Genomic DNA, 25,010 nt, shown 5'->3' with positions numbered 1-25,010 from the left:
CTCTTCTCCATCTCCCCCCACACCTCTCTCTTCTCCATCTCCCCCCACACCTCTCTCTTCTCCATCTCCCCCCACACCTCTCTCTTCTCCATCTCCCCCCACACCTCTCTCTTTCTCCATCTCCCCCCACCTCTCTCTTTCTCCATCTCCCCCCACACTCTCTCTCTTCTCCATCTCCCCCCACACCTCTCTCTCTTCCATCCATCTCCCCCACCTCTCTCTCTCTCCATCTCTCCCCCACACCTCTCTTCTCCATCTCCCTCCCACACCTCTCTCTCTTCTCCATCTCCCTCCCACACCTCTCTCTTCTCCATCTCCCCCCACACCTCTCTCTTCTCCATCTCCCTCCCACACCTCTCTCTTCTCCATCTCCCTCCCACACCTCTCTCTCTCCATCTCCCTCCCACACCTCTCTCTCTTCTCCATCTCTCCCTCCCACACCTCTCTCTTCTCCATCTCTCCCCCCACACCTCTCTTCTCCATCTCCCCCCACACACCTCTCTCTCTTCTCCATCTCCCCCCACACCTCTCTCTCTTCTCCATCTCTCCCCCCACACCTCTCTCTCTTCTCCATCTCTCCCTCCCACACCTCTCTCTTCTCCATCTCCCCCCACACACCTCTCTCTTCTCCATCTCCCCCATCTCTCTTCTCCATCTCCCCACACCTCTCTCTTCTCCATCTCCCCCCACCCTCTCTCTTCTCCATCTCCCCCCACACCTCTCTCTTCTCCATCTCCCCCACACTCCCCTCTCTTCTCCATCTCCCCCACCTCTCTTCTCCATCTCCCCCACCTCTCTTCTCCATCTCCCCCCACACCCCTCTCTTCTCCATCTCCCCCACACCCCTCTCTTCTCCATCTCCCCCACACCTCTCTCTCTCTCCATCTCCCCCCCGCACACCTCTCTCTCTTCTCCATCTCCCCACACCTCTCTCTCTTCTCCATCTCCCCCCCGCACACCTCTCTCTCTTCTCCATCTCCCCCCACACTCTCTCTCTTCTCCATCTCCCCCACACCTCTCCTCTTCTCCATCTCTCCCCCACACCTCTCTCTCTTCTCCATCTCTCCCCCACACCTCTCTCTTCTCCATCTCTCCCCCACACCCTCTCTTCTCCATCTCTCCCCCACACCTCTTCTCCATCTCCCCCCCCACACCTCTTCTCCATCTCCCCCTACACCTCTCTTCTCCATCTCCCCCTACACCTCTCTCTTCTCCATCTTCCCCCTACACCTCTCTTCTCCATCTCCCTCCCACACTCTCTCTCTTCTCCATCTCTCCCTCCCACACCCTCTTCTCTCACCCCGCACACTCCCCTCTTTCTCCACCCCGCACACTCCCCTCTCTTCTCCACCCCGCACACTCCCCTCTCTTCTCCACCCCGCACACTCCCCTCTCTTCTCCACCCCGCACACTCCCCTCTCTTCTCCACCCCGCACACTCCCCCTCTCTCCACCCCGCACACTCTCTTCTCCACCCCGCACACTCCCTCTCTTCTCCACCCCGCACACTCCCCTCTCTTCTCCACCCCGCACACTCCCCTCTCTTCTCCACCCCGCACACTCCCCTCTTCTCCACCCCCGCACCTCCCCTCTCTTCTCCACCCCGCACACTCCCCTCTCTTCTCCACCCCGCACACTCCCCTCTCTTCTCCACCCCGCACACTTCTCCACCCCTCTCTCTTCTCCACCCCGCGCACACTCCCCTCTCTTCTCTCCACCCCGCGCACACTCCCCTCTCTTCTCCACCCCGCGCACTCCCCTCTTCTCCACCCCGCACACTTCTCCACCCCTCTCTCTTCTCCACCCCGCACGCACCTCTCTCTGCTCCACCCCGCTCTCTCTTCTCTTCACCCCCGCACTCCCCTCTCTCTTCTCCACCCCGCACTCCCCTCTCTTTCTCCACCCCACACCCCCTCTCTCTTCTCTTCACCCCCGCACACCCCTCTCTCTTCTCCACCCCGCACACCCCTCTCTCTTCTCTTCACCCCGCACTCCCCTCTCTCTTCTATACCCCGCACACCCCTCTCTTTCTCTACCCCGCACACCCCTCTCTCCTTCTTCCTATTGTTTTGGTCTTAAGCTGCGCTAGATCCATGGCTCTGCAGTTCTGATCAGGACAACCTTCTGTTGTTCATTATGGACCAATGGATTGTTTTTATGTCTTTCCAACAAGAGCAGACAGCTATCGGAATCCTGTGGTCTCAACCTGACACATACATGAGAAACACAATGCATTCAGAATGTGTGGCTTGTAATTGTAGCTGTAAATCAGTTCAGAGTTCATGGGGAGCCATGGGTGTAGCTGCTAGGAGGGAAGGATGTCTGAGTGTGTCTGGGAAAGTGAGTCACGGGAGGACTACCGAAGACTGAAGCAGGGGTAAGAGTCTCTACAACTTAATTTACCTGTACAAAAAATGTGATATAACTACAGTATGTAAAAAGATGTACCAGGATTTTTCACAGCTTTGTTTTTAGCAATGTGCCCCCATTTTGAAGTTAATGGTTGTTTTTTGATGATTTGCTTGAGAAAGAAGTGAGAGAATCTCATGATGTTTCGTTTGTGGACCGTTTGACCTGCGTTTCCTCCCAGGCCTAACTGGTATAGGCTTGTAGGGGCAGCGAAGAGCTGAACTCCGTAGTTCCACACCTGTAAGTCACCAACAACTAGTTGAACAAAAGGATTGAGGCTTTTTCTTTCTGTTTCTCCTGTAATAAGGACACTTGACTTTGCGGAGAAAAAGCATCGTCTCTCAAGCAGGGGCTTTTTCTAGTTGTGAATGCCTGTGATGTTTGACATGGCCAACAAGATGTCTTCTTTGACCTCAGTGGTTTCCAGTGTCTCTAGTTAGCTCGTAAGACACCCTGCTTAACAATTATAGTACAATCAGAGGTCTGCATCTGGCCCCAAGACAGATTTTTGATTTGGCCCACAAGGTAGTCTGGGGAAAAGAAATACAATAATTAGACAAGGACAAATAAGTACTGGGTCTTGTGACAAGGGACCGCTTGTTGTTTTCCCGTTTTCCCATAAACTCTTAGCCCTGCCATACAGCACCTGTTTTCCCATAAACTCTTAGCCCTGCCATACAGCACCTGTTTTCCCATAAACTCTTAGCCCTGCCATACAGCACCTGTTTTCCCATAAACTCTTAGCCCTGCCATACAGCACCTGTTTTCCCATAAACTCTTAGCCCTGCCATACAGCACCTGTTTTCCCATAAACTCTTAGCCCTGCCATACAGCACCTGTTTTCCCATAAACTCTTAGCCCTGCCATACAGCACCTGTTTTCCCATAAACTCTTAGCCCTGCCATACAGCACCTGTTTTCCCATAAACTCTTAGCTCTGCCATACAGCACCTGTTTTCCCATAAACTCTTAGCCCTGCCATACAGCACCTGTTTTCCCATAAACTCTTAGCCCTGCCATACAGCACCTGTTTTCCCATAAACTCTTAGCCCTGCCATACAGCACCTGTTTTCCCATAAACTCTTAGCCCTGCCATACAGCACCTGTTTTCCCATAAACTCTTAGCCCTGCCATACAGCACCTGTTTTCCCATAAACTCTTAGCCCTGCCATACAGCACCTGTTGTGCCAAACGTCACACTATCAACTACTTCATCCTTAGATAATAGGAATCCACATTGTTACAGTAGTCCCCTCTGCCCCCAGAGCCTGGAAACCACTTCTAGATCCACTTCTGTGCATTTATAGAGACGTGTGAGCCAGCCTCACTGTGCTCCTGTTCTGTTGGCATGGCTGTACTCCCGGAGCCTCCAACTTATCAACCTCCTCTGTTCTTTTTGCAGAAACTGGAGGAGGAGAAGGACAAGAAGGAGAAGGAGCGTGCAGAGTTTGAGCGTGAGAGACGGGAGAGGGACAAGGAGAGGGAGCGTGAGAGGGAGCGACGGGACCGCGAGAGGGAGAAGGAGCGTGAGAAGGAGAGGGAGAGGGAGCGCGAGAGAGAGCGCGAGAGAGAACGGGAAAGAAGTGACAGAGACCGAGATCGTGACCGCAACCGGACGAAAGAGCGAGAACGGGAGAGGGAGAGGAGCCGCGACAGGAGCAAAGACCGCAGCCACTCCAGGTGTGTATTTTAATGAAGTCAGAAATCACCTTGTAAAGGAATGATTGGTATTTAACTAGGTTGGTGATGTTGCAGAGACAGAGAGGTGAGTCGCGACAAGGACAAGAAACGTGACCAGGAGGATGAGGAGGAGGTCTACGAGAGGAGAAGGCTGGAGAGGAAGCTCAGAGACAAGGAGGCAGCCTACCAAGAAGTAGGTACTCACATACCTAGTAGTGCTTCAGGGATGTAAAGTAGTGACCTATGTGATTTGGCTAGATCTGATGAGAAGTTGGGAGGGGGGGGGCTTTGGACAACGGGAGAGTGGAAAGGCAGTTTGCACGTCCCCTGAACGATAACGAAGAGGTAGGTGAGAGGCCTGACCACGGAGACAGGGGTGAGAAGGTGATGATGAGCTGTAACCGAAAAACAACTGGCATTTGGAAAGTTAGAGGTGAGGGAGGAAGTATCTTGCTAGATGTATCGAATTCTCCGTTAGCTAGCCAGGTAAATGTTGAGCAACATTAGCCAACTTAAACTCAATTATTTGATCAGTTATGGTGTGAAAATTACAGTAGCTTGCTAATAAAGTTAGACAGCTAACGTTACAACATGAGATGAGAACATTAGTAACCAAACCAATTTGCTATTGTATTAACTGGTATACAACTCATTGCCGTTGTAACATGTTAGTTGCTTACTGGATCCTGGCAATCTGGGTGTTAACTAGCTAACGATCTAACTAGCTAACGATCTAACGATCTAACTAGCTAACGATCTAACGATCTAACTAGCTAACGATCTAACTAGCTAACGATCTAACTAGCTAACGATCTAACTAGCTAACGATCTAACTAGCTAACGATCTAACTAGCTAACGATCTAACTAGCTAACGATCTAACTAGCTAACGATCTAACTAGCTAACGATCTAACTAGCTAACGATCTAACTAGCTAACGATCTAACTAGCTAACGATCTAACTAGCTAACGATCTAACTAGCTAACTGCTATCTGTGAACTAATGTTTTCCCTCTACAGTATGTGGTTCATTTTCAGAATGAGTGAATTAGGTGAAAATGAAGCGTTGCTTGTTAAACAAGTGGATTCAGGGATGAAGTGTAGCTGGGCCTGGCTTAAGCTGGATGCCACTATAGAGGTGAAAGGAAAACCACACACTTTCCCTCTTTCTCACGTCTTCGATACAGTGGATAAAAGGGGTATGCCGGGTGTACTCTGCCTAAAAGAGATCAATTATGCCAACAAACGGTATCATGCTCTGCTGGCACATTGTAGAACAGATGTCCACAGGCAGAAAGTGTACAATGTAATCATGTGTAGCCCAAAGATATTGCTTTTGTTGTGTTGAACTTGAGAGTGACACGTGGGAGTTAATTCATTTTTTTACTCGGTCAACGTTATTTTTGCTCCAATGTAGCCTTGTGCACTTGATCGATGTCTACTATAGTTGCCACTATAATAGAGTTTTTTCCCCCCCAAAGTGCAATATTTGTGTGTGTGTGGTCACAAGCGTTCTATTATAAAGGCTGTCATGGTAACTGCAATATTAGTGTAATGTTTTTTTCACGAGACTTGAGTGTCATTTGCAGTAAAGTCTAGGCAACAAATAACATTTTTTTCTTTAAAAAAAATGTAGCTGTGAGTTAGGTTTACATTAAGCACTTTTTATTTTACACACAGAGACTGATCATTAAGATCATATTCTTTGTTTTTTAATTAGTTAAAACATGCATTTCCACACAGCAGAGATTGATTGCATGTTTCAGTGCAACTAAAAAAGGGATACTTGTTTGGGCCCTCAGTAGTTTGCATCCATGGTGCTTACAGTTGAGTGTGAGCATGATAGTGTGTGTGTGTGTGTGTGTTGGCTGTGAAATGTTGCTAAATGTCTCGTGTCTGTCTTGAAGCGCTTGAAGAACTGGGAGATCCGCGAGAGGAAGAAGGCTCGAGACTACTCCAAGGAGTCTGAACGGGAGGAGGAGCGTAGGAGAGAGATGGTAGGAACCCTGTTCTCACACAGCTCTCCTGGGTCGTGTTCTGTTGGGAGAAAACGTTTTTGAAACGGGGGGAGGGTACAACCTGAACTTGTCTAGTAGGAACGCCAGTGTTCATTGTCCGTAGCAAAACATTTTGTTACGCTGCGCCCTACTGAACAGGACCCAGGTTTACCACTGAGCCTGGCCTGATGGGTCCTACCATTGACATATTCATATGCACGTGTGAGTTTCAAAGTTGAAGCCTTTAATGTGTGAGACGTTAATCAAATAGACCAAAGTGTATCGGCTAATCGGGTGTCTTGTCTTCTTCTACAGGCTAAAGAAGGCAAACGTCTGAAGGAGTTCCTGGAGGACTATGATGACGACAGGGATGACCCTAAGTTCTACAGGTGACCATAATGAAGTTGAACGCGACACAGTCCTCTACGTTTGCATACTATAGAAAACAAATCTGAAAAGGAGATATAATGGAGTTGATAGTGGATAAAGGCCTGAAACGTCGACATTATTACACTTTTTTTCTATAGGACATTTAGGAAGAGAAATAAACAGCTCTACTTCCAACATTTTGAAGACATGCGTGCCAGGGCCGCTGTTATATAAAGTGTTGTTCCTTGTGCCGCCCCTAGGGGCAGCGCGCTGCAGAAGCGTCTGCGAGACAGGGAGAAGGAGACTGAGATGGACGAGCGCGACAGGAAGAGAGAGAAGGAGGAGCTGGAGGAGATCAGACAGAGGCTTTTGGCCGAGGGACACCCCGACCCCGAGGCCGAGATACGCAGGGTGAGGGAGAGAGAGAGAGAGAGAGAGAGAGAGTGTGTGTGTGACTGTGTGTATGCCTCAAGGTCATTTAATCCTCATTGTCTGTATTGTAAACAGGTCTCTATTCATCTGACGGTCATAAACATTAGGTGTGTGTCTGTGTGTTTCCACATTCCTGACTGTGTTTTCCCCTTGTCTCACTGATTCTCTTCTCGGATTGGTCCAGATGGAGGAGGAGGCAGAGCGTCTGCGCCAGCCCCCGGTGAAGCTGGAGCCAGATCCCGAGGAGGAGCGGGTACACAAGGCGCCACGGGAGGACCGTGACCGCCGAGGAGACCGGGAGAGAGAACGAGGAGACCGGGAGAGAGAAAGGGAGAGAGAGCGAGGAGACCGGGACAGAGAAAGGGAGAGAGAGCGAGGAGACCGGGAGAGAGAGCGAGGAGACCGGGACAGAGAAAGGGAGAGAGAGCGAGGGGAGAGAGACCGAGGGGACCACCATCCCCACCGCCACTCAGATGATGACGTGGAAGAGGGGGAGGAGTTTGACGACGATGACCAATCGGGGTTCAAGCCCTGCCTGAAGCCCACACTGCGGCCAATCACGGCGGCCCCCTCTGTGTCGTCGGCCAGCGGGGGCGCCACTCCCAACACGCCCGGGGACGAGTCACCATGCGGTATCATCATCCCTCACGAGAACTCTCCCCCTCACGAGGCCCCGCCCCCCCACGAGGCCCTGCCCCAGGACGAGTTCCGCCCCAAGATTGGCCTCAGTCTCAAACTGGGTGAGTTTTGTCTGTGAGACTGGCGGTAGAAGATAGGTCCAGAATCATCTGAAGATATAACTATATTTCTAACTAACTACCAGGATATGTGTGATATCTGTTGTGTAGATCCAGTGAAGTGTCTCAATCCCTAGTGAATAGGAAAGATGGGAACAAGTCAGGAATAAGACTCTATACCATTCATTTTAGATTGAGCCATATAGCTAGTTTGCCTGACAAACTTTTCTCATTCAGAGAATCTCCCGATGCATTAGCTTAATTTAACTAATCTACCAACCAATCATCTCCCACAACACCTTCTCCCTAACCCTCCCTCGAATGCTCGCACGTCACAAGCACAGACCACGCCTCGTTGTTGTTAAATGATGACAGATACACGACATGCCCAAACGTACGTGGGCATCTGCTCCTTGAACATCTCATTCCAAAATAATGTGCATTAATATGGAGTTGCTCCCCTGTTGCACCTGTAACAGCCTCCACTCTTCTGGGAAGGCTTTCCACTAGATGTTGGAACATTGCTGCTATAACAGCCTCCATTCTTCTGGGAAGGCTTTCCACTAGATGTTGGAACATTGCTGCTATAACAGCCTCCACTCTTCTGGGAAGGCTTTCCACTAGATGTTGGAACATTGCTGCTATAACAGCCTCCACTCTTCTGGGAAGGCTTTCCGCTAGATGTTGGAACATTGCTGCTATAACAGCCTCCACTCTTCTGGGAAGGCTTTCCGCTAGATGTTGGAACATTGCTGCTATAACAGCCTCCACTCTTCTGGGAAGGCTTTCCGCTAGATGTTGGAACATTGCTGCTATAACAGCCTCCACTCTTCTGGGAAGGCTTTCCACTAGATGTTGGTACATTGCTACAGGGACTTGGTTCCATTCAGCCACGAAGGCATTAGTGAGGTTGGGAACTGAGGTTGGGCGATTAGTCCTGACTCACAGTCAGAGTTCCAATTCATCCCAAAGGTGTTTGATGGGGTTGAGGTCAGGGCTCTGTGCAGGCCAGTCAAGTTCACCCACAACAATCATCTCCACAAACCATTTCACTTTGTGAACGGGGGCGTCGGCATGCTGAAACAGGAAAGGGCCGTCCGTAAACTGTTATCACCAAGTTTGAAGCACAGAATCGTCTAGAACCCTCGATCTCAACTCTGGACCTTGAAGTCAGTTCCACTGTATTTTTTCCATTGTTCCCATCTAATCAGGGACAATTATCAGGTAGAACAGAAAACCAGCAGGCTCTGGACCTCGTAGGGTAAGAGTTGAGTTCCCCTGGTGTAGAATGTCGTTGTATGCTGTAGTGTTAAGATTTACCTTCCATGAAAAACAGCCCCAGACCATTATTCCTCCTCCACTAAACTTTACAGTTGGTACTATGCATTGGGGCAGGTAGTGTTCTCCTGGCATCCACCAAACCCAGATTCATCCATACAGTGAAATTGTGAAAATGAAAATGCCATTTTAGTGTAAGAGTTGTGAGAAAAGACCGCCTGAAATTTCAGCCGGTTTTGATGAGATGGAGTTTTGTCCTGCCTGGTGACATCACCAGGTGGTAAATGAGTTAATAAACCAATAGGAAAGAGTTCCAAACCTCTGCCAATAATGGCTAGTTTTACTTTTTCCCCTCCCCACTCAGACAGTCCTAGCTAAATTCTTGCTTGAGAAATAGCTTTTTTTTCTTAAAAAACAAACAATTTTAATTAAATTGCAGTAAGGTACTTAATTGTTACCCAGAAATGATATTGAGATTAACACGGCTGCATTTGACCTTTTTTAAGCCTTTCTTCATGGAGTAAAATATTTTTCTCTCTACAGGAGCCCCTAATGTTACCAGCCCCAGCCAGCCCAATGTGGCCATCAAACGCAAGAAGCTCACTGTGGACAGTGTCTTCAACAAATTTGACGACGAGGAGGCGGACGAGGCTCCCCGCAAGCGCAAGCTGGTGCCGCTGGACTACGGCGACGATGACAAAAACCTCCAGAGCGTGGTAGACGGCGCCTCAGGACTGGCGGCCATCAAGGGCGCCAACACTGAGGAGAAGCGCAAGCACATCAAGAGCCTGATCGAGAAGATCCCCACGGGCAAGACGGAGTTGTTCTCTTACCCGCTGGACTGGTCCGCCGTGGACTCGGTAAAGATCAGAGAGATTGGGATGAGGGATAGGATGTAGTGATACCCCGGTTTCCAGGCTTGCTGCTCTCTTGCCAACTGATTCCATAACGTGTTGGCAAGAGGGCCGAAATAGACAGGAAACCAGGCTAGAGTGGTGGGGCGACCAGGCTAGAGTGGTGGGGCGACCAGGCTAGAGTGGTGGGGCGACCAGAGGAGATATGGCAGTGGTGGAGAGACCAGAGAGGAAAAATGACACTGGTTGGTTTGATAAGTCCAAGGGAATTGGTGACATGGCCATTTTTTTCTACTTTGACAAACATTTTGATAATGTTTCTTTACAATACTGATAGACATCTCTGGTGCAGTGACTAAAGAACTGTGTGTCTGACCTTCTATCCTTCCCAGACTCTGATGGATCGACGCATACGTCCCTGGATCAATAAAAAGATCATTGAGTACATTGGAGAAGAGGAGGCTACGCTAGTGGATTTTGTCTGCTCAAAGGTGTGTAAGCTTGATTGTGATGCAATCTACTGGGGGAAGTGGGTGTTCTTGGTATAGCAGTTCATTCTAATTAATTCATTTTGACCTCTTATCCCCAGGTGATGGCTCATGGTACACCACAGGGTATCTTGGATGATGTTGCCATGGTGAGTATCCCGAACAAAGATTCTCAAAATGGTCTCAGTTCAGCTTAAGCTTATTGTTAACTACATTTGATCATTTTTGATACCCTGATCATCAAGTTTAGATTGATGCCCATAAAACGGAGCCTTTTAAAAAGTACTAATTTATTGATCCAACTGAAATGCTGTTTCTTTACACCAAGGTTCTGGATGAAGAAGCAGAAGTCTTCATAGTCAAGATGTGGAGGTTGCTGATCTATGAAACGGAGGCCAAGAAGATTGGGCTGGTGAAATAAGAAACTCAAGAAAGCACAGAACTAAATCCAACTTTTTCTAATAGAGTAATCCAACTTTAGTGTTGTTAGTCACCAAAAAAGACTGCTTCTCCATTCGAGCAGCCTAAAATCAAAGAATGGGCTCATCCTAATACCCCAACAATGGCTTTCTCCTATGGACAATATTGAGCTCCCGTTTTCTCATTATTCCAATAGACTCTGGTACATGTATCTCTACTACAGCTGCTGACTGTACAGCCTACATGTGTATGTGCTTGAATGACTTTGACTAAGTGCTTATTGAAGATGCATGCAAGCAACCACTTGGACAATGGCCTGACGACAGTCTCTTGGCTTGAGTTGCCTGTCCCGGGGGTTGGGATGGAACTGGCAGATAAGCAGCTAGCGCTTGAAGAAGACAACATGGCTACCAAGCCGTGGGAAGGAGGTTCACTGAAAGGTATCTCACTGGTCTCAGTTTTTCTATAGTTTTGTGATATTAGTACTTAGAAACATCCACAACTTCTATAACATCTCAAATGCTTAGTCATTGGCATCTGCTGAAACTTCTGTTTAAGTGGAGTAGGTTTGTTTTTGTATTACAAACGATAATTTCTAAAAATGCTATTTGAGGATGATGGGCCAGATACTGAATGTTAGGTCTTACTTCCTGACTTGTGATTGGTTGGTCTCATACTGTAACACCTGACAGAACACTGTATAGGAAAGGTTAATTTGGAAGACCAGCTGAAATGATTGTGATTTGTGAAAACATTGTCTCCATTTTTTTTTTGTACCAGTGGAAATTTGTTTTGAATAAAGAGGATTTTCTATAATTCTGTGTACTTGGTTTTGTAAATAGAGAAATGGCTTGATCTGGCCCAGTGCATAAACCAATAGAATAGAAAGTCATTGTTAATGTTGGATTCTGGGTTAAACTTGGAACATTGCTATCCTAGATACATCAGAAGTAAGACTAGTATCTGAGTGATAAAGAATGGTTGGTACATCAGTAATACCATAGTATCTGGGGGGTGATAGAGACTGGTTGTTACATCAGTAATACTATAGAGACTGGTTGTTACATCAGTAATACTATAGCATCTGGGGGGTGAGACTGGTTGTTACATCAGTAATGCTATAGTATCTGGGGGGTGAGACTGGTTGTTACATCAGTAATACTATAGTATCTGAGTGATAGAGAATGGTTGGTACATCAGTAATACTATGGTATCTGGGGGGTGAGACTGGTTGGTACATCAGTAGTGATAGAGAATGGTTGGTACATCAGTAATACTATAGTATCTGGGGGGTGAGACTGGTTGGTACATCAGTAATACTATAGTATCTGAGTGATAGAGAATGGTTGGTACATCAGTAATACTATGGTATCTGGGGGTGAGACTGGTTGTTACATCAGTAGTGATAGAGAATGGTTGGTACATCAGTAATACTATAGTATCTGGGGGGTGAGACTGGTTGGTACATCAGTAATACTATGGTATCTGAGTGATAGAGAATGGTTGGTACATCAGTAATACTATGGTATCTGAGTGATAGAGAATGGTTATTACATCAGTAATACTATAGTATCTGAGTGATAGAGAATGGTTATTACATCAGTAATACTATAGTATCTGAGTGATAGAGAATGGTTATTACATCAGTAATACTATAGTATCTGAGTGATAGAGAATGGTTGTTACATCAGTAATACTATAGTATCTGAGTGATAGAGAATGGTTGTTACATCAGTAATACTATAGAATCTGAGTGATAGAGACTGGTTGTTACATCAGAAGTTAATGGTTATCTGTAGGAGACAGATGGCTTTGGAATGTGCTGGGTGGACAGGAGGCAGTCACAGGATTGCTTTAGGTGATACGGGTGGACAGCTTTGAATTAGACATCAAGGAGCTCGAGGTCAGATCAACTTAAGGGAGAAGGAATGGGTTATTACTTCGTCTTCCAGTCAAACCATAAAATATGTAAGGATTGTAGTGTGTGTGTATATTATATATATATACACATGCATACTTGTGGTGGAAACACGTTGTGTCTAATGCAGCTGTATTGATCCTCTGGGAAGGATAAACTTTCAGAGTGTCTGTAGTTTTTACTCAGAATTAGAACCTAACAGTAAGGAAGGCTCAATTTATTTGACCAGCTTTGACAGTGTAGTATAAAGAACCACTGTGAGACATGGTACAAGCACTTTAAGATCGACATCAAAGTAAACTAGGGGGCTTGTTCAATTTGATGTGAATGTGATTCCCTATTCCACACAATCTGACCAGGGCTGCAATTCATTAGTCTGGGTACCAGTCTTTTTGCTCCTTGCCAAGCAAAACATTTGGCATCTGTAAAATAGACCTTGGTCTCAACATGGCTCACTGATAAAATAAAGGTTAAATCAAATTTACTTTGGGCGAATCAATGTAGTCTGAGCTAGATTCCACAAAACCGGGTCTATGCTCCACTCTGGTGAAGTTCACAATAAACTTCCTTCACCGTGTGGTTTAGTACGCTACAAGGATAGTTCCATGACAGAGATTACATATTGTTCTGATATTTAAATCTAGCGTTACCTGATCATACCTCCATGTCCAAAAAACTCCTCCCCTTCAAACCTCTAGACGTCAACGCATCCACATTGATCACACCAGTATGTTCTCACAGCAGATATCTCTAACTGCACTCAATTGCTTTGGCACATATTTTTAGACCGAAAATAATGAGTTGAAAGATAGATATCCTCTTACTATATTTCCATAAAGTAAACCAGCTTAACGTGATTACATTTGGCACATGCACCTAACTAGCCAATGTAACCGATGCGAAATGGCGCGCAAGTTAGCGGTGGTGCGCGCTAATAGCGTTTCAATCGGTGACGTAATTTGCTCTGAGACCTTGAAGTAGCGGTTCCCTTTGCTCTGCAAGGGCCGCAGCTTTTGTGGAGCGATGGGTGACGATGCTTCGTGGGTGACTGTTGTTGATGTGTGCAGAGGGTCTCTGGTTCGAGGCCGGGTAGGGGCGAGGGGACGGACTAGAAGTATGCTGTTACACCAATGAACTCTTCACAACCCCAGCATACAGGACACTGTTTTGTTCGCGGTAGACGTCTCACCTGTATCGTAAAGTTACGGAACAATATGGTGTAATGTCCTGTATTTATTTGATTTTTTTCCTTCAAGAATGTAGCTAGCGAATTGGGTCCAATTGCTACAACCTCAAATTCATCTGTGAGCTCATTTTCCGACCCGGAAGAAAAAGCGCCTGGGTTGACAAGCGCAAGCGCAATAGCTGTTAACAACACAGTCACATGACTACTAACCAGCTGATGTCTTTTCGCACTAGAATATCATGAAGATCACGACATCGGTTACAAATCTGTCATCCTCAAGGTGTAATAAAAGTAGTGCAATATATTTTCTTGATTATTAGAGATATCTGTTTGCCGTCACGTCAACCAGACGGAATTGAAGTACAGAAGACTGTTTCTAGCCAAAAAACAAGATGTCAGGAAAAGAGAGGATCGACGTATTCCCCTCTAGAATGTAAGTAACGTTAGCTAGCTAGGTAGCATGTTTGACATTTCTAAGTAATCCTTACAATCTAGCTAGGTTTGCGATGTTTATGCTCCCTGTCCTCGGTTGTTAGCTTAGCTAGTTGAGTGCAGCCAATTGTGAGGCCTTTAATTAATGATGATAAACTAAACCGTTGAATTTATTTATTTTTTTGCATCAATTTGTAAGGGTATTGGTTATTTTGGGGAGTTTTGCATTGTCAAGCATTTTAATCCTTTGCCATTTCGTGATGAACATCTAAAATAGGACATGTCCCCGTGTCATGTGATGACTGGCCATCATTTCCAAACCAGTTTTTTTTAATGTGCCTTACATATCGTCTATGGGGCTACTGTACTTTCCCCAAAACTATTCTCCACAGATTATACCATGTCAAACTACTTAGGCCTACGTACTATGATTCAAATCGGAATGTTCATATTTATTATGGAAGTCCTCTGTCTGACATCTGATGACTTGTCTGTGAAGGGCTCAGACCATCATGAAGGCCCGTCTGAAGGGGGCCCAGACAGGCAGGAACCTACTGAAGAAGAAGGCTGATGCTCTCTCCATGCGCTTCCGTCAGATCCTCCGCAAGATCATTGAGGTAATTCAACTGGGGTTAAAACCATTAGAAACAAGAAAATATTAGACTGGGAAAAGCCATGGACATGGCCCAAGATGTACTCTGAAGGAGCCTGCTGGTACTCCTTTAAGGTCCAAAGTTATTTTCAGAGGTACGCTGGCTCTGGCAGCCAAAACAGCCCAATACTCCATCTAAACGTGAATCAGTTCTCAAAGTCTGTGGTCCTGTTCTGTGAGCTTCTTCCATTACACGCAGGCGTTCGGTGTATGCTATATAGCTAATTAGCACAGGTTGTCCCTCTGTCTTCTGTAAACACGTGCCTTAACAGAGAAATGGCAATGTGGAACCCTAACCCTATAAAAGGTGTGTATCAATTTAACTGCAAATCGATGCATGTTCAGAACAAAGCTCTTAACAAAACTCACAGAAGATGCGTTCGTCCAATGGAACTGAGAGTCATGATCAAGGGCAAGGGCAAATTCAATATGGCTGCCAGCCTACCCATCACCGACCATTGATTTCAATGGGAATATCTGTTCTTGTAGTTCTATTTCTATGTTCAATGGGAATATCTGTTCTTGTAGTTCTATTTCTATGTTCAATGGGAATATCTGTTCTTGTAGTTCTATTTCTATGTTCAATGGGAATATCTGTTCTATGTTTAAAACATTGTCTAATTCCCTGTTTCTTAGTAATATACTGTAAGTTTGTTTTGTATAACAGATCCTAATGTCATCAGCGCCTGACACATTGACTTCAGTCCTTCTCGTTTCCTCTTGCTATCTCTAGACAAAGACCTTGATGGGCGAAGTGATGAGGGAGGCGGCCTTCTCTTTAGCTGAGGCGAAATTCGCTGCTGGCGACTTCAGGTGAGAGGATGTGCATTTGATGCCTTTTATTTAGGCGTTTGTGTAATGTTTAGTCAATGTTCTCTCATAACATTCTCCTAATGTTCCCACAGCACTACTGTCATCCAGAATGTTAACAAGGCCAAGGTGAAGGTTCGGGCGAAGAAGGACAACGTGGCAGGTTAGCAGCTCTGGACTCACTAGCGATGTTATAAATGGGCAAAAAATTTAAATAAACAGCCTTTTTTAAATTGATTTTTCTTTCATAAAATTCCATGTGAATTCAGCGCAGCTGCCAGCAACTGTTTGGGTCTCACAGAGCTTCCCCTTTCAAAGTCTGACGGTTCAGCGTTGCACCTGTACTACCATTACTGTATCTCAGTTTCACATCAGTCTGCATTTCTTTCTCATTTAACTTCTCAAAGTATTGTCATACAGGACTTCGCTGCTGTCGCTTGCCTTTCTCTGCTGAAGACAGCGACGTAGTGGAGAGTCGGCTCCAAAATAATTGATTCCTCGACTCCTTGTACGTCGACTACCACTAGAAATCGACTTCTATGATTTAGTATTTTTGGAACGGAGGATACTGATTGGTTGCCGTACTTCCGAGAACATTCACATCTTTCATAGCGATCTAGCGAGGGACGGACAGAGAGAGGGGAGGGGCATATTATAGGCAGGACAGCCACCAGGCAGACCGTCGGAACTGTACACTAGGCATATCTATCGGCAATCAAAAGTTGTATCTCACAACTTCAGTAAGGCAGAGCCTATCATCAATGAAGAGACAAGCATTTCGCTACATTCGCATTAACATCTGCTAACCATGTGTATGTGACAAATAAAATTTGATTTGATTTGAGACTAGGATATCGAGATGAGTCCAACGCAACACTTCCTACTTACAGTCAAATCAAACTTTTTGTCACTTCCGTTGAATATAACAAAAATGTTTACTTACAAGCCCTTAGCCAACAGTGCAGTTCAAGAAGCGTTAAGAACAAATTTACCAAATAAATGAAAGTATAAAAGTAACACAATAACATAACAATAACGAGGCTATATACAGGGGGGTACTGAGTCGGTGTGCAGGGGTTCAGGTTAGAGGTAATTTGTACATGTAGGTAGGGGTATGTGACTATGCATAGATAATAAACAGCGAGTAGCAGCAGTGTACAAAACAAATGGGGGGGGGGTCAATGTAATAGTCCGGTGGCCATTTGATTAATTGTTCAGCAGTCTTATGGCTTGGGGCTAGAAGCTGTTAAGGAGGTTTTCGTCCTAGAGTTGGCGGTACCGCTTGCCGTGCAGTAGCAGAGCAAAGTCTATGACTTGGGTGACTGGAGTCTGACAATTGTATGGGTTTTCCTTTGACACCTGGGTCCTGGGTTGCAGGAAGCTTTGCTCTAGTGATGCACTACCCTCTCTAGCGCCATACCAGGCCGTGATGCTCTTGATGGTGCAGCTGTAGAACTGTTTGAGGATCTGGGGACCCGTGCCAAATCATTTGTCTCCTGAGGGGGAAAGGTTGTGTCGTGCCCTCTTCACGACTGTCTTGGTGTGTTTGGACCATGATAGATCGTTGGTGATGTGGACACCAAGGAACTCAATTGCACTGCCACATCTGATAAGCGTCAGAGCCGGTGTAGTAGGATTAAATTTGAATCCTGTATTGACGCTTTGCTTGTTTGTTAGTTCGTCTGAGGGCATAGCAGGATTTCTTATAGAGGCGTCTGATGCGGATGTCGCCTGTAATCCATGGCTTCTGGTTGGGATATGTACGCACGGTCACTGTGGGGACGACGTCGTCGATGCTCTTATTGATGAAGCCAACGACTGAGGTGGTATACTCCTCAATGCCATTGGATGAATCCTGGAACATGTTTGTGCTAGCAAAACAGTCCTGCAGTGTAGCATCCGTGTCATCTGACCACTAACGTATTGAGTCACTGGCACTTCCTGCTTTAGTTTTTGCTTGTAAGCAGGAGTCAGGAGGATATAATTATGGTCAGATTTGCCAAATGGAGGGCAAGGGAGAGCTTTGTACGTATCTCTGTGCATGGAGTAAAGGTGGTCTAGAGTTTTATTTATTCCTCTGGTTACACATTATTTTATTTTTTATTTCACATTCATTTAACCAGGTAGACTAGTTGAGAACAAGTTCTCATTTGCAACTGCGACCTGGCCAATATAAAGCAAAGCCATTCGACACATACAACAACAGTTACACATGGAATAAACAAACATACAATCAATAATACAGTAGAAAAATCTATAAACAGCATGTGCAAATGAGGTAGGATAAGAGAGGTAAGGCATTATAGGCCATGATGGTAGATGTGCAGAAGATGAATGTGCAAGTAGAGATACTGGGGCACAAAGGAGCAAGATAAATACAGTATGGGGATGAGGTAGATTGGATGGGCTAGGGGCAGTGATCTGTGAGCTGCTCTGACAGCTGGTGCTTACAGCTAGTGAGGGAGGTAAGCGTCTCCAGCGATTCAGTGATTGTTCCAGTCATTGGCAGCAGAGAACCGGAAGGAGAGGCAGCCAAAGGAATAATTGGCTTTGGGGTGACCAGTGAAATATACCTGCTGGAACGCTTGCGGGTTTGGTGACGAGTATGAAGCGAGGGCCAACCAACAAGAGCATAGAGGTTGCAGTGGTGGGTAGTATATGGGGCTTTGGTGACAAAACGGATGGCACTGTGATAGACTGCATCCAGTTTGTTGAGAATAGTGTTGGAGGTTATTTTGTAAATGACATTGTCAAAGTCGAGGATCGGTAGGAAAGTCAGTTTTACGAAGGTATGTTTGGCAGCATTAGTGAAGGATGCTTTGTTGCGAAATAGGAAGCCAATTCTAGATTTAATTTTGGATTGGAGATGCTTAATGTGAGTCTGGAAGGAGAGTTTACAGTCTAACCAGACACCAAGGTATTTTTAGTTGTCCACATATTCTAAGTCAGAACAGTCCAGAGTAGTGATGCTGGACAGGCGGGCAGGTGTAGGCAGCGAACGGTTGAAGAGCATGCATTTAGTTTTACTTGCATTTAAGAGCAGTTGGAGGCCACAGAAGGAGAGTTGTATGGCATTGAAGCTGATCTGGAGGTTAGTTAACACAGTGTCCAAAGAAGGGCCAGAGGTATACAGAATGGTGTCGTCTGCATAGAGGTGGATCAGAGAATCACCAGCAGCGACATCATTGATGTATACAGAGAAGAGTCGGCCCGATAATTGAACCCTGTGGCAGCCCCATAGAGACTGCCAGAGGTCCGGACAACAGGCCCTTCGATTTGACATACTGAACTCTGTAGGAGAAATAGTTGGTGAACCAAGCGAGGCAATCATTTGAGAAACCAAGGCTGTTGAGTCTGCCAATAAGAATGTGGTAATTGACAGAGTCGAAAGCCTTAGCCAGGTCCATGAATACGGCTGCACAGTAATGTCTCTTATCGATGGCGGTTATGATATCGTTTAGGACCTTGAGCGTGGCTGAGGTGCACCCATGACCAGCTCTGAAGCCAGATTGCATAAAGGAGAAGGTACGGTGAGATTCAAAATGGTTGGTAATCTGTTTGTTAACTTGGCTTTCAAAGACCTTAGAAAGGCAGGGTAGAATAGATATAGGTCTGTAGCAGTTTGGGTCTAGAGTGTCTCCCCCTTGGAAGAGGGGGATAACCGCAGCAGCTTTCCAGTCTATGGGAATCTCAGACGATACGAGAGGTTGAACAGGCTAGTAATAGTGGTTGCAACAATTTCGGCAGATCATTTTAGAAAGAGAGGGTCCAGATTGTCTAGCCCGGCTGATTTGTAGGGGTCCAAATTTTGCAGCTCTTTCAGAACATAAGCTATCTGGATTTGGTGAAGGAGAAGTGGGGGAGGTTTTGGCGAGTTGCTGTGGGGAGCATAGGGCTGTTGACTGGGGCAGGTGGAAAGCATGGCCAGCTGTAGAAAAATGCTTATTGAAATTCTCAATTATTGTGGATTTATCAGTAGTGAAGTGTTTCCTAGCCTCAGTGCAGTGGGCAGCAGGGAGGAGGTGCTCTTATACTCCATGGACATTAGTGTCCCAGAACTTTTTTGAGTTTGTACTATAGGATGTAAATTTCTGTTTGAAAAAGCTAGCCTTAACTGCCTGTGTATATTGGTTCCTAACTTCCCTGAAAAGTTTCATATCACGATGTGATATTGCAGAACGCTAATGCAGAACGCCACAGGATGTTTTTGTACTGGTCAAGGGCAGACAGGTCTGGAGTGAACCAAGGACTATATCTATTCCTGGTTAAAAAAAAATTTGAATGGAGCATGTGACATGCTGGTAAAAAATGGTAAAACTGATTTGGGTTTCCCTGCATTAAAGTCCCCGGCCACTAGGAGCGCTGCTTCTGGGTGAGCATTTTCTTGTTTGTTGATGGCCTTAGAGTTGGTTGAGTGCGGTCTTAGTGCCAGCATTGGTCTGTGGTGGTAAATAGACGGCTACGAATAATATGAGAACTCTCTTGGTAGATAGTGTGGTCTACAGCTTATCATAAGGTACTCTACCTCAGGCGAGTAATACCTCGAAACTTCTTTAATATTAGACATTGCGCACCAGCTGTTATTGACAAAAAGACACACCTCCAGCCCTCGTCTTACCAGACGTAGCTTCTCTGTTCTGCTGGTGCATTGTAAATCCCTCCAGCTCTACATTATCTGTGTGGTCGTTCAGCCATGCTTCTGTGAAACATAACATATTACAGTTCTTAATGTCCTGTTAGGATAATCGTAGGTCATCAGTTTATTTTCCAATGATTGCATGTTAGCAAGTAGAATGGAAGGCAGTGGGAGTTTACTCTCTCGCCTACAGGTTCTCAAAAGACAGCCTGATCTGCGTCCTCTTTTCCTCTGTCTTTTCTTCACGCAAATGACGGGGATTTGGGACAGTTCCCGGGAGGGCAGTATATGTTTCTCGTCAGACTTTCCTCTGGCCTTTTATAGCCTATTGTCTAATAAGGCTATAGCACAGAAGATAATGTTTTGTGATGTCTGATTTTCATTTTGTCAACAAAAAAAATATATAAATTATTCCTAATGTTAAGGATCCAAATTTTGTTTAAAGGTACATATACACACAGGTTATCTCCTCTGATCTTCTCTGTACCTTATTAGAACATGTCTGACCTGTGTGATTCTCCTCTCCCTCACAGGTGTCACTCTACCTGTGTTTGAGCTCTACCAAGAAGGAGGGGACAGTAAGTCGTTTTATTGTGTCCTGTGTTGCTCAGTTGGCAGAGTATGAATGCGTGACTAAGTCTTTTTTTTAATAAACCTTCTAAATGGCAGTTTTGTTATCATAACATATGAAATAATCTCAAATATTGGCATGTCTGTGCAAATGTTTAACAGTGTTTGTTACAGGTTTAAAGGAAGCTTGGTCTATGCCCTGCTATTGAACTTGTGGTGGTGTTTGTCACTACTCACGGTATTCCTTCCATCCTCTACTTGTTAGGTTATGAGCTGACAGGTCTGGCCAGGGGAGGAGAGCAGCTCTCCAGGCTGAAGAGGAACTATGCTAAAGCAGTGGAGCTGCTCGTGGAGTTGGCCTCCTTACAGGTAGGGGGCACTCTCTGTCGATGTTCATTAGGTGCCAGATGGAATGAAACTGGAAGGGACTTTCCAGGCCTTGTCCAATAAGAACAGCTTATTTTTGTTTTCCCATTGCAAAAGGTTAACGTTTTCTGGTGCGTGCCCTAAAGACCATGATCGCAGGGAGTAAGTCTGGTGAAACATGTCTGTCTCACTAAACAACAGTCTCATGGTCTCACTGTTTGATCGACAGACTTCCTTCGTCACACTGGATCAAGCCATCAAGATCACCAACCGCCGTGTGAATGCCATCGAGCATGGTGAGTCCGCCCTGGGTTTCACTCAATGACAACCTGTGCCACATATGGGGCGGCAAGGTAGCCTAGTGGTTAGAGCGTTGGACTTGTAACCGGAAGGTTGCAAGTTCAAATCCCCGAGCTGACAAGGTATAAACGGCCGTCATTGAAAATAAGAATTTGTTCTTAACTGACTTGCCTAGTTAAATAAAGGTGTAAAAAAATATATATTTTAACTGTCTGCAGTAATCATCCCCCGCATTGAGCGTACCCTCAGCTACATCATCACAGAGCTGGATGAGAGGGAACGAGAAGAGTTCTACAGGTAAGTTATATTTCCAGACCATCTCCCTTTAAAAAAAGTGTCCCTCAACTCATATCCTTGTCTCTACCCCCATCTTACAGAAGTATCACCGTCTGTATAAATTCCGTTTCTATGGAAAGAGGTCTCATCTTTTAATCTGTGCCCCATTGTCAAGCTGTATTGGTGATTTACTGCCACCTGGAGTACTGGAGTCCTGAACCAAATGTTGTAATTTATTGTGGCCGCTAGGTGGAGGTGACATACAGTAGCTTAAAGCCATTTACAAACCATAGCCCACTTATTTAAAGAAGACACTGCTCTTATTTCTCCCAAACAATAGGATCCCCACCTAGTTGACTACTTTAAATGGTGGAAGCCCTCAATGTCCATGCCAAAACCGGTTATATCTTCAAACTATCTCTATGGCGTGTCCACCTCCTCAGGCTGAAGAAGATCCAGGAGAAGAAGAAGCAGATGAGGGAGAGAACTGAGAAGGAGATCGCCATCCGTCTGGCCAAGCTGGGCCCCATCGCTGAGCCGTCCAACATGCTGACGGAGGAAACCGACGAGGACCTGCTGTTTGAGTGACATCCCATTAGTCATCCTATTTATTCATGTTGTCTTTGTGTACACCGGTGATGTTTTGTCGTTTTCAGTATTGGAGATGTCCCAGATCCCTGTTTTGAACTATGAGGTTTAAACTTTAAAGTCAGAACTTTGCTCACAGCAGTTCACTAGTGCATTGACGTTGTTAAATCTGACATTCGTTATCTTTTGGATACTTAAAGCAGCAAATAATCTATAGATTAAGTAAAGTAACATGGTTTACATATGTGGCCTGTATTCAACATTCCATCTGATTGGCTGAGGACATACGTTTACGGTTTCACCAGAACACTCAAGTCAATGCATACTGTCGTACTTTTGTCTGCTTTGTGGAGGCTAATCCCGTCCATGTGGGGTTGCATTGACTCTTTACAGGAGGATGGTTAACATGTAGGTACCCCATCTGCTGTTGCACCCTGAGGACAAACCCACCTGTCAGAGCACTTCATCCAAATAAAGATTCTCTATATTCCTCAAGTGAGTTTGATATTTTAGCCACAATTTGTGTATCAGGCTGCATTTCCACATGCAGCCCAATTCTGATCTTACATGTTTAGGTAACACAATTGATATTTATGATGTCCAACATTATGAAACTGTGCTCAAGAGAAATGTTAATTTTATTGAAGATGGCTTCTTGAGTACCAATGAAAAATGTTTGTCAGATTAATTGTTGAAGTAGGCTACAGCTCCTAATTATTCAACCTAACTAGGAGCTTGATTTAATGTGTAACGCTGAAGTTCAGTGCGATTGAAATTTAAAGGCAACATTCCCATGTTTGCGGAGACTGGACTCCCGATAAATGCTGCATGTATCGGCTCAATCGGAAAATGACAACTTCAAGCACGCTATAGAGCAGATCTCCGGCGATAATGATTGAATCAAGCCCCTTGATACACTAACTAGACAATAGCTACTAAGGTGATCTTTACTTATGATTTGAGGTACAAGCGCAGCAACACAACATAGTACTATTGTTTATACACAGCAACTACCTTACCATATTTAGAATACAAACGGCTTCTCTTTGGTTCTCACTTCTAGGAGAAAGTTGCAAATTGGTCCTCCATTGAGAGATCTTGCTCCTGTGTGTTGTATACCTTACATTGGGGTCTGAGGTAATGGTAAATCGCCTCTTCTAAAAGAAAATACACATTTTACAATCATAAATAACTTGAGGTTGAAATATGTTTTCTACAGTTTCGGATAAATGTCTTTGCATAGGCTACTGGAATGTTGACGACATTGACAAAAAAGAACATACAGACAAAACAGTATCCATCCCTGCAAATGTAGTAAAGTCCACCTACCATAAGAAGGCTAGTTAAAGGACAAGTCACCCTTTTGGTCAGAGAAGGCATGGGCCCTCTATTTTGTGTCAACGAGGGTCTAACAGTGGCCTCAACGATCATTGTCCATTCTTCCTTTTAGGGTCAGAGCTGTGGGTCATGTTCATTAGGGTACACTGTAGTGAAACATTTACTTTTTTTCCTGAAAATGAAAACAGGTGGTTCTTATTGGACGAGTCCATGTAGTCCCTTCCGTTTGGTGCCTAATGAACACGACCCAGGCCACACTCATTCATGAGGCTCCCTGGGGTTGACCTCTAGGGTGAACCCTGACCCCTAGCACAACCAGGAGGAGGGTACCCACTGGGGCTCTGTGTCCAACTTGTCAATGAGCCGTAGCAGCTCGTGGAAGGCTGTTTCTGGCTCGCTGTTAACAATGGCGGTGTCAAACAGGTGGCCGTAGGCCTGCTCCATCTCCCAGGCCTTCTCCATCAGCTCCTTCAGTTCCTCTGGCTAGATGCAGGGAAACACAGGAGGGAAGAACAGAGGTTAAAGATATCCTGGCTAGATGTTGGGAAGAACAGAGGTTAAAGATATCCTGGCTAGATGTTGGGAAACAGGAAGGAAGGACAGGGGATAGAGATATCCTGGCTAGATGTTGGGAAACAGGAAGGAAGGACAGGGGATAGAGATATTCTGGCTAGATGTTGGGAAACAGGAAGGAAGGACAGGGGATAGAGATATCCTGGCTAGATGTTGGGAAACAGGAAGGAAGGACAGGGGATAGAGATATCCTGGCTAGATGTTGGGAAACAGGAAGGAAGGACAGGGGATAGAGATATCCTGGCTAGATGTTGGGAAACAGGAAGGAAGGACAGGGGATAGAGATATCCTGGCTAGATGTTGGGAAACAGGAAGGAAGGACAGGGGATAGAGATATCCTGGCTAGATGTTGGGAAACAGGAAGGAAGAACAGAGGTTAAAGATATCCTGGCTAGATGTTGGGAAACAGGAAGGAAGGACGGGTTAGATATCCTGGCTAGATGTTGGGAAACAGGAAGGAAGGACAGGGGATAGAGATATCCTGGCTAGATGTTGGGAAACAGGAAGGAAGGACGGGTTAGATATCCTGGCTAGATGTTGGGAAACAGGAAGGAAGGACAGGGGATAGAGATATCCTGGCTAGATGTTGGGAAACAGGAAGGAAGGACAGGGGATAGAGATATCCTGGCTAGATGTTGGGAAACAGGAAGGAAGGACAGGGGATAGAGATATCCTGGCTAGATGTAGAGAAACAGGAGGGAAGG

The 25,010-nt window shown here is 45.6% G+C and overlaps 3 protein-coding genes across 7 annotated transcripts in view; 2 read left to right on the top strand and 1 right to left on the bottom strand.

The window, feature by feature from the left end:
- Window positions 1-11,477, top strand: part of LOC112217934 (RNA-binding protein 25) — a 28,216-nt gene extending 16,739 nt beyond the window's left edge. For all 4 annotated transcript variants that reach the window (XM_042300983.1, XM_042300982.1, XM_042300980.1 and 1 more), the window contains 10 exons: window positions 3,810-4,087; window positions 4,163-4,280; window positions 5,994-6,083; window positions 6,399-6,472; window positions 6,713-6,863; window positions 7,069-7,624; window positions 9,443-9,759; window positions 10,146-10,244; window positions 10,343-10,390; window positions 10,570-11,477. In XM_042300983.1, coding sequence (XP_042156917.1) covers window positions 3,810-4,087; window positions 4,163-4,280; window positions 5,994-6,083; window positions 6,399-6,472; window positions 6,713-6,863; window positions 7,069-7,624; window positions 9,443-9,759; window positions 10,146-10,244; window positions 10,343-10,390; window positions 10,570-10,662 — 1,824 coding nt within the window. In that variant the 3' untranslated portion in view covers window positions 10,663-11,477. The remainder of the gene's footprint in view (window positions 1-3,809; window positions 4,088-4,162; window positions 4,281-5,993; window positions 6,084-6,398; window positions 6,473-6,712; window positions 6,864-7,068; window positions 7,625-9,442; window positions 9,760-10,145; window positions 10,245-10,342; window positions 10,391-10,569) is intronic.
- A 2,468-nt stretch (window positions 11,478-13,945) lies between these two features.
- LOC112217932 (V-type proton ATPase subunit D) lies at window positions 13,946-22,890 on the top strand. The gene is made up of 9 exons (XM_024378547.2): window positions 13,946-14,198; window positions 14,697-14,814; window positions 15,583-15,662; window positions 15,755-15,822; window positions 20,829-20,873; window positions 21,131-21,234; window positions 21,461-21,527; window positions 21,750-21,828; window positions 22,251-22,890. The coding sequence occupies exons 1-9, from the start codon at window positions 14,158-14,160 to the stop codon at window positions 22,393-22,395; spliced, it is 747 nt and encodes a 248-aa protein (XP_024234315.1). The 5' UTR covers window positions 13,946-14,157; the 3' UTR covers window positions 22,396-22,890.
- An 89-nt stretch (window positions 22,891-22,979) lies between these two features.
- LOC112217933 (protein PALS1-like) overlaps window positions 22,980-25,010 on the bottom strand; it is a 29,808-nt gene continuing 27,777 nt past the window's right edge. For both annotated transcript variants that reach the window (XM_042300979.1, XM_042300978.1), the window contains exon 14: window positions 22,980-24,216. In XM_042300979.1, the coding sequence (XP_042156913.1) occupies window positions 24,040-24,216 (177 nt within the window). In that variant the 3' untranslated portion in view covers window positions 22,980-24,039. The remainder of the gene's footprint in view (window positions 24,217-25,010) is intronic.

This window comes from Oncorhynchus tshawytscha, linkage group LG18 (assembly GCF_018296145.1).
Source record: "Oncorhynchus tshawytscha isolate Ot180627B linkage group LG18, Otsh_v2.0, whole genome shotgun sequence".
Lineage (NCBI taxonomy): Eukaryota > Metazoa > Chordata > Actinopteri > Salmoniformes > Salmonidae > Oncorhynchus > Oncorhynchus tshawytscha.
The sequence above is the reverse complement of the archived record's forward strand: the minus strand, read 5'-3'. Positions and strand labels throughout refer to the sequence as shown.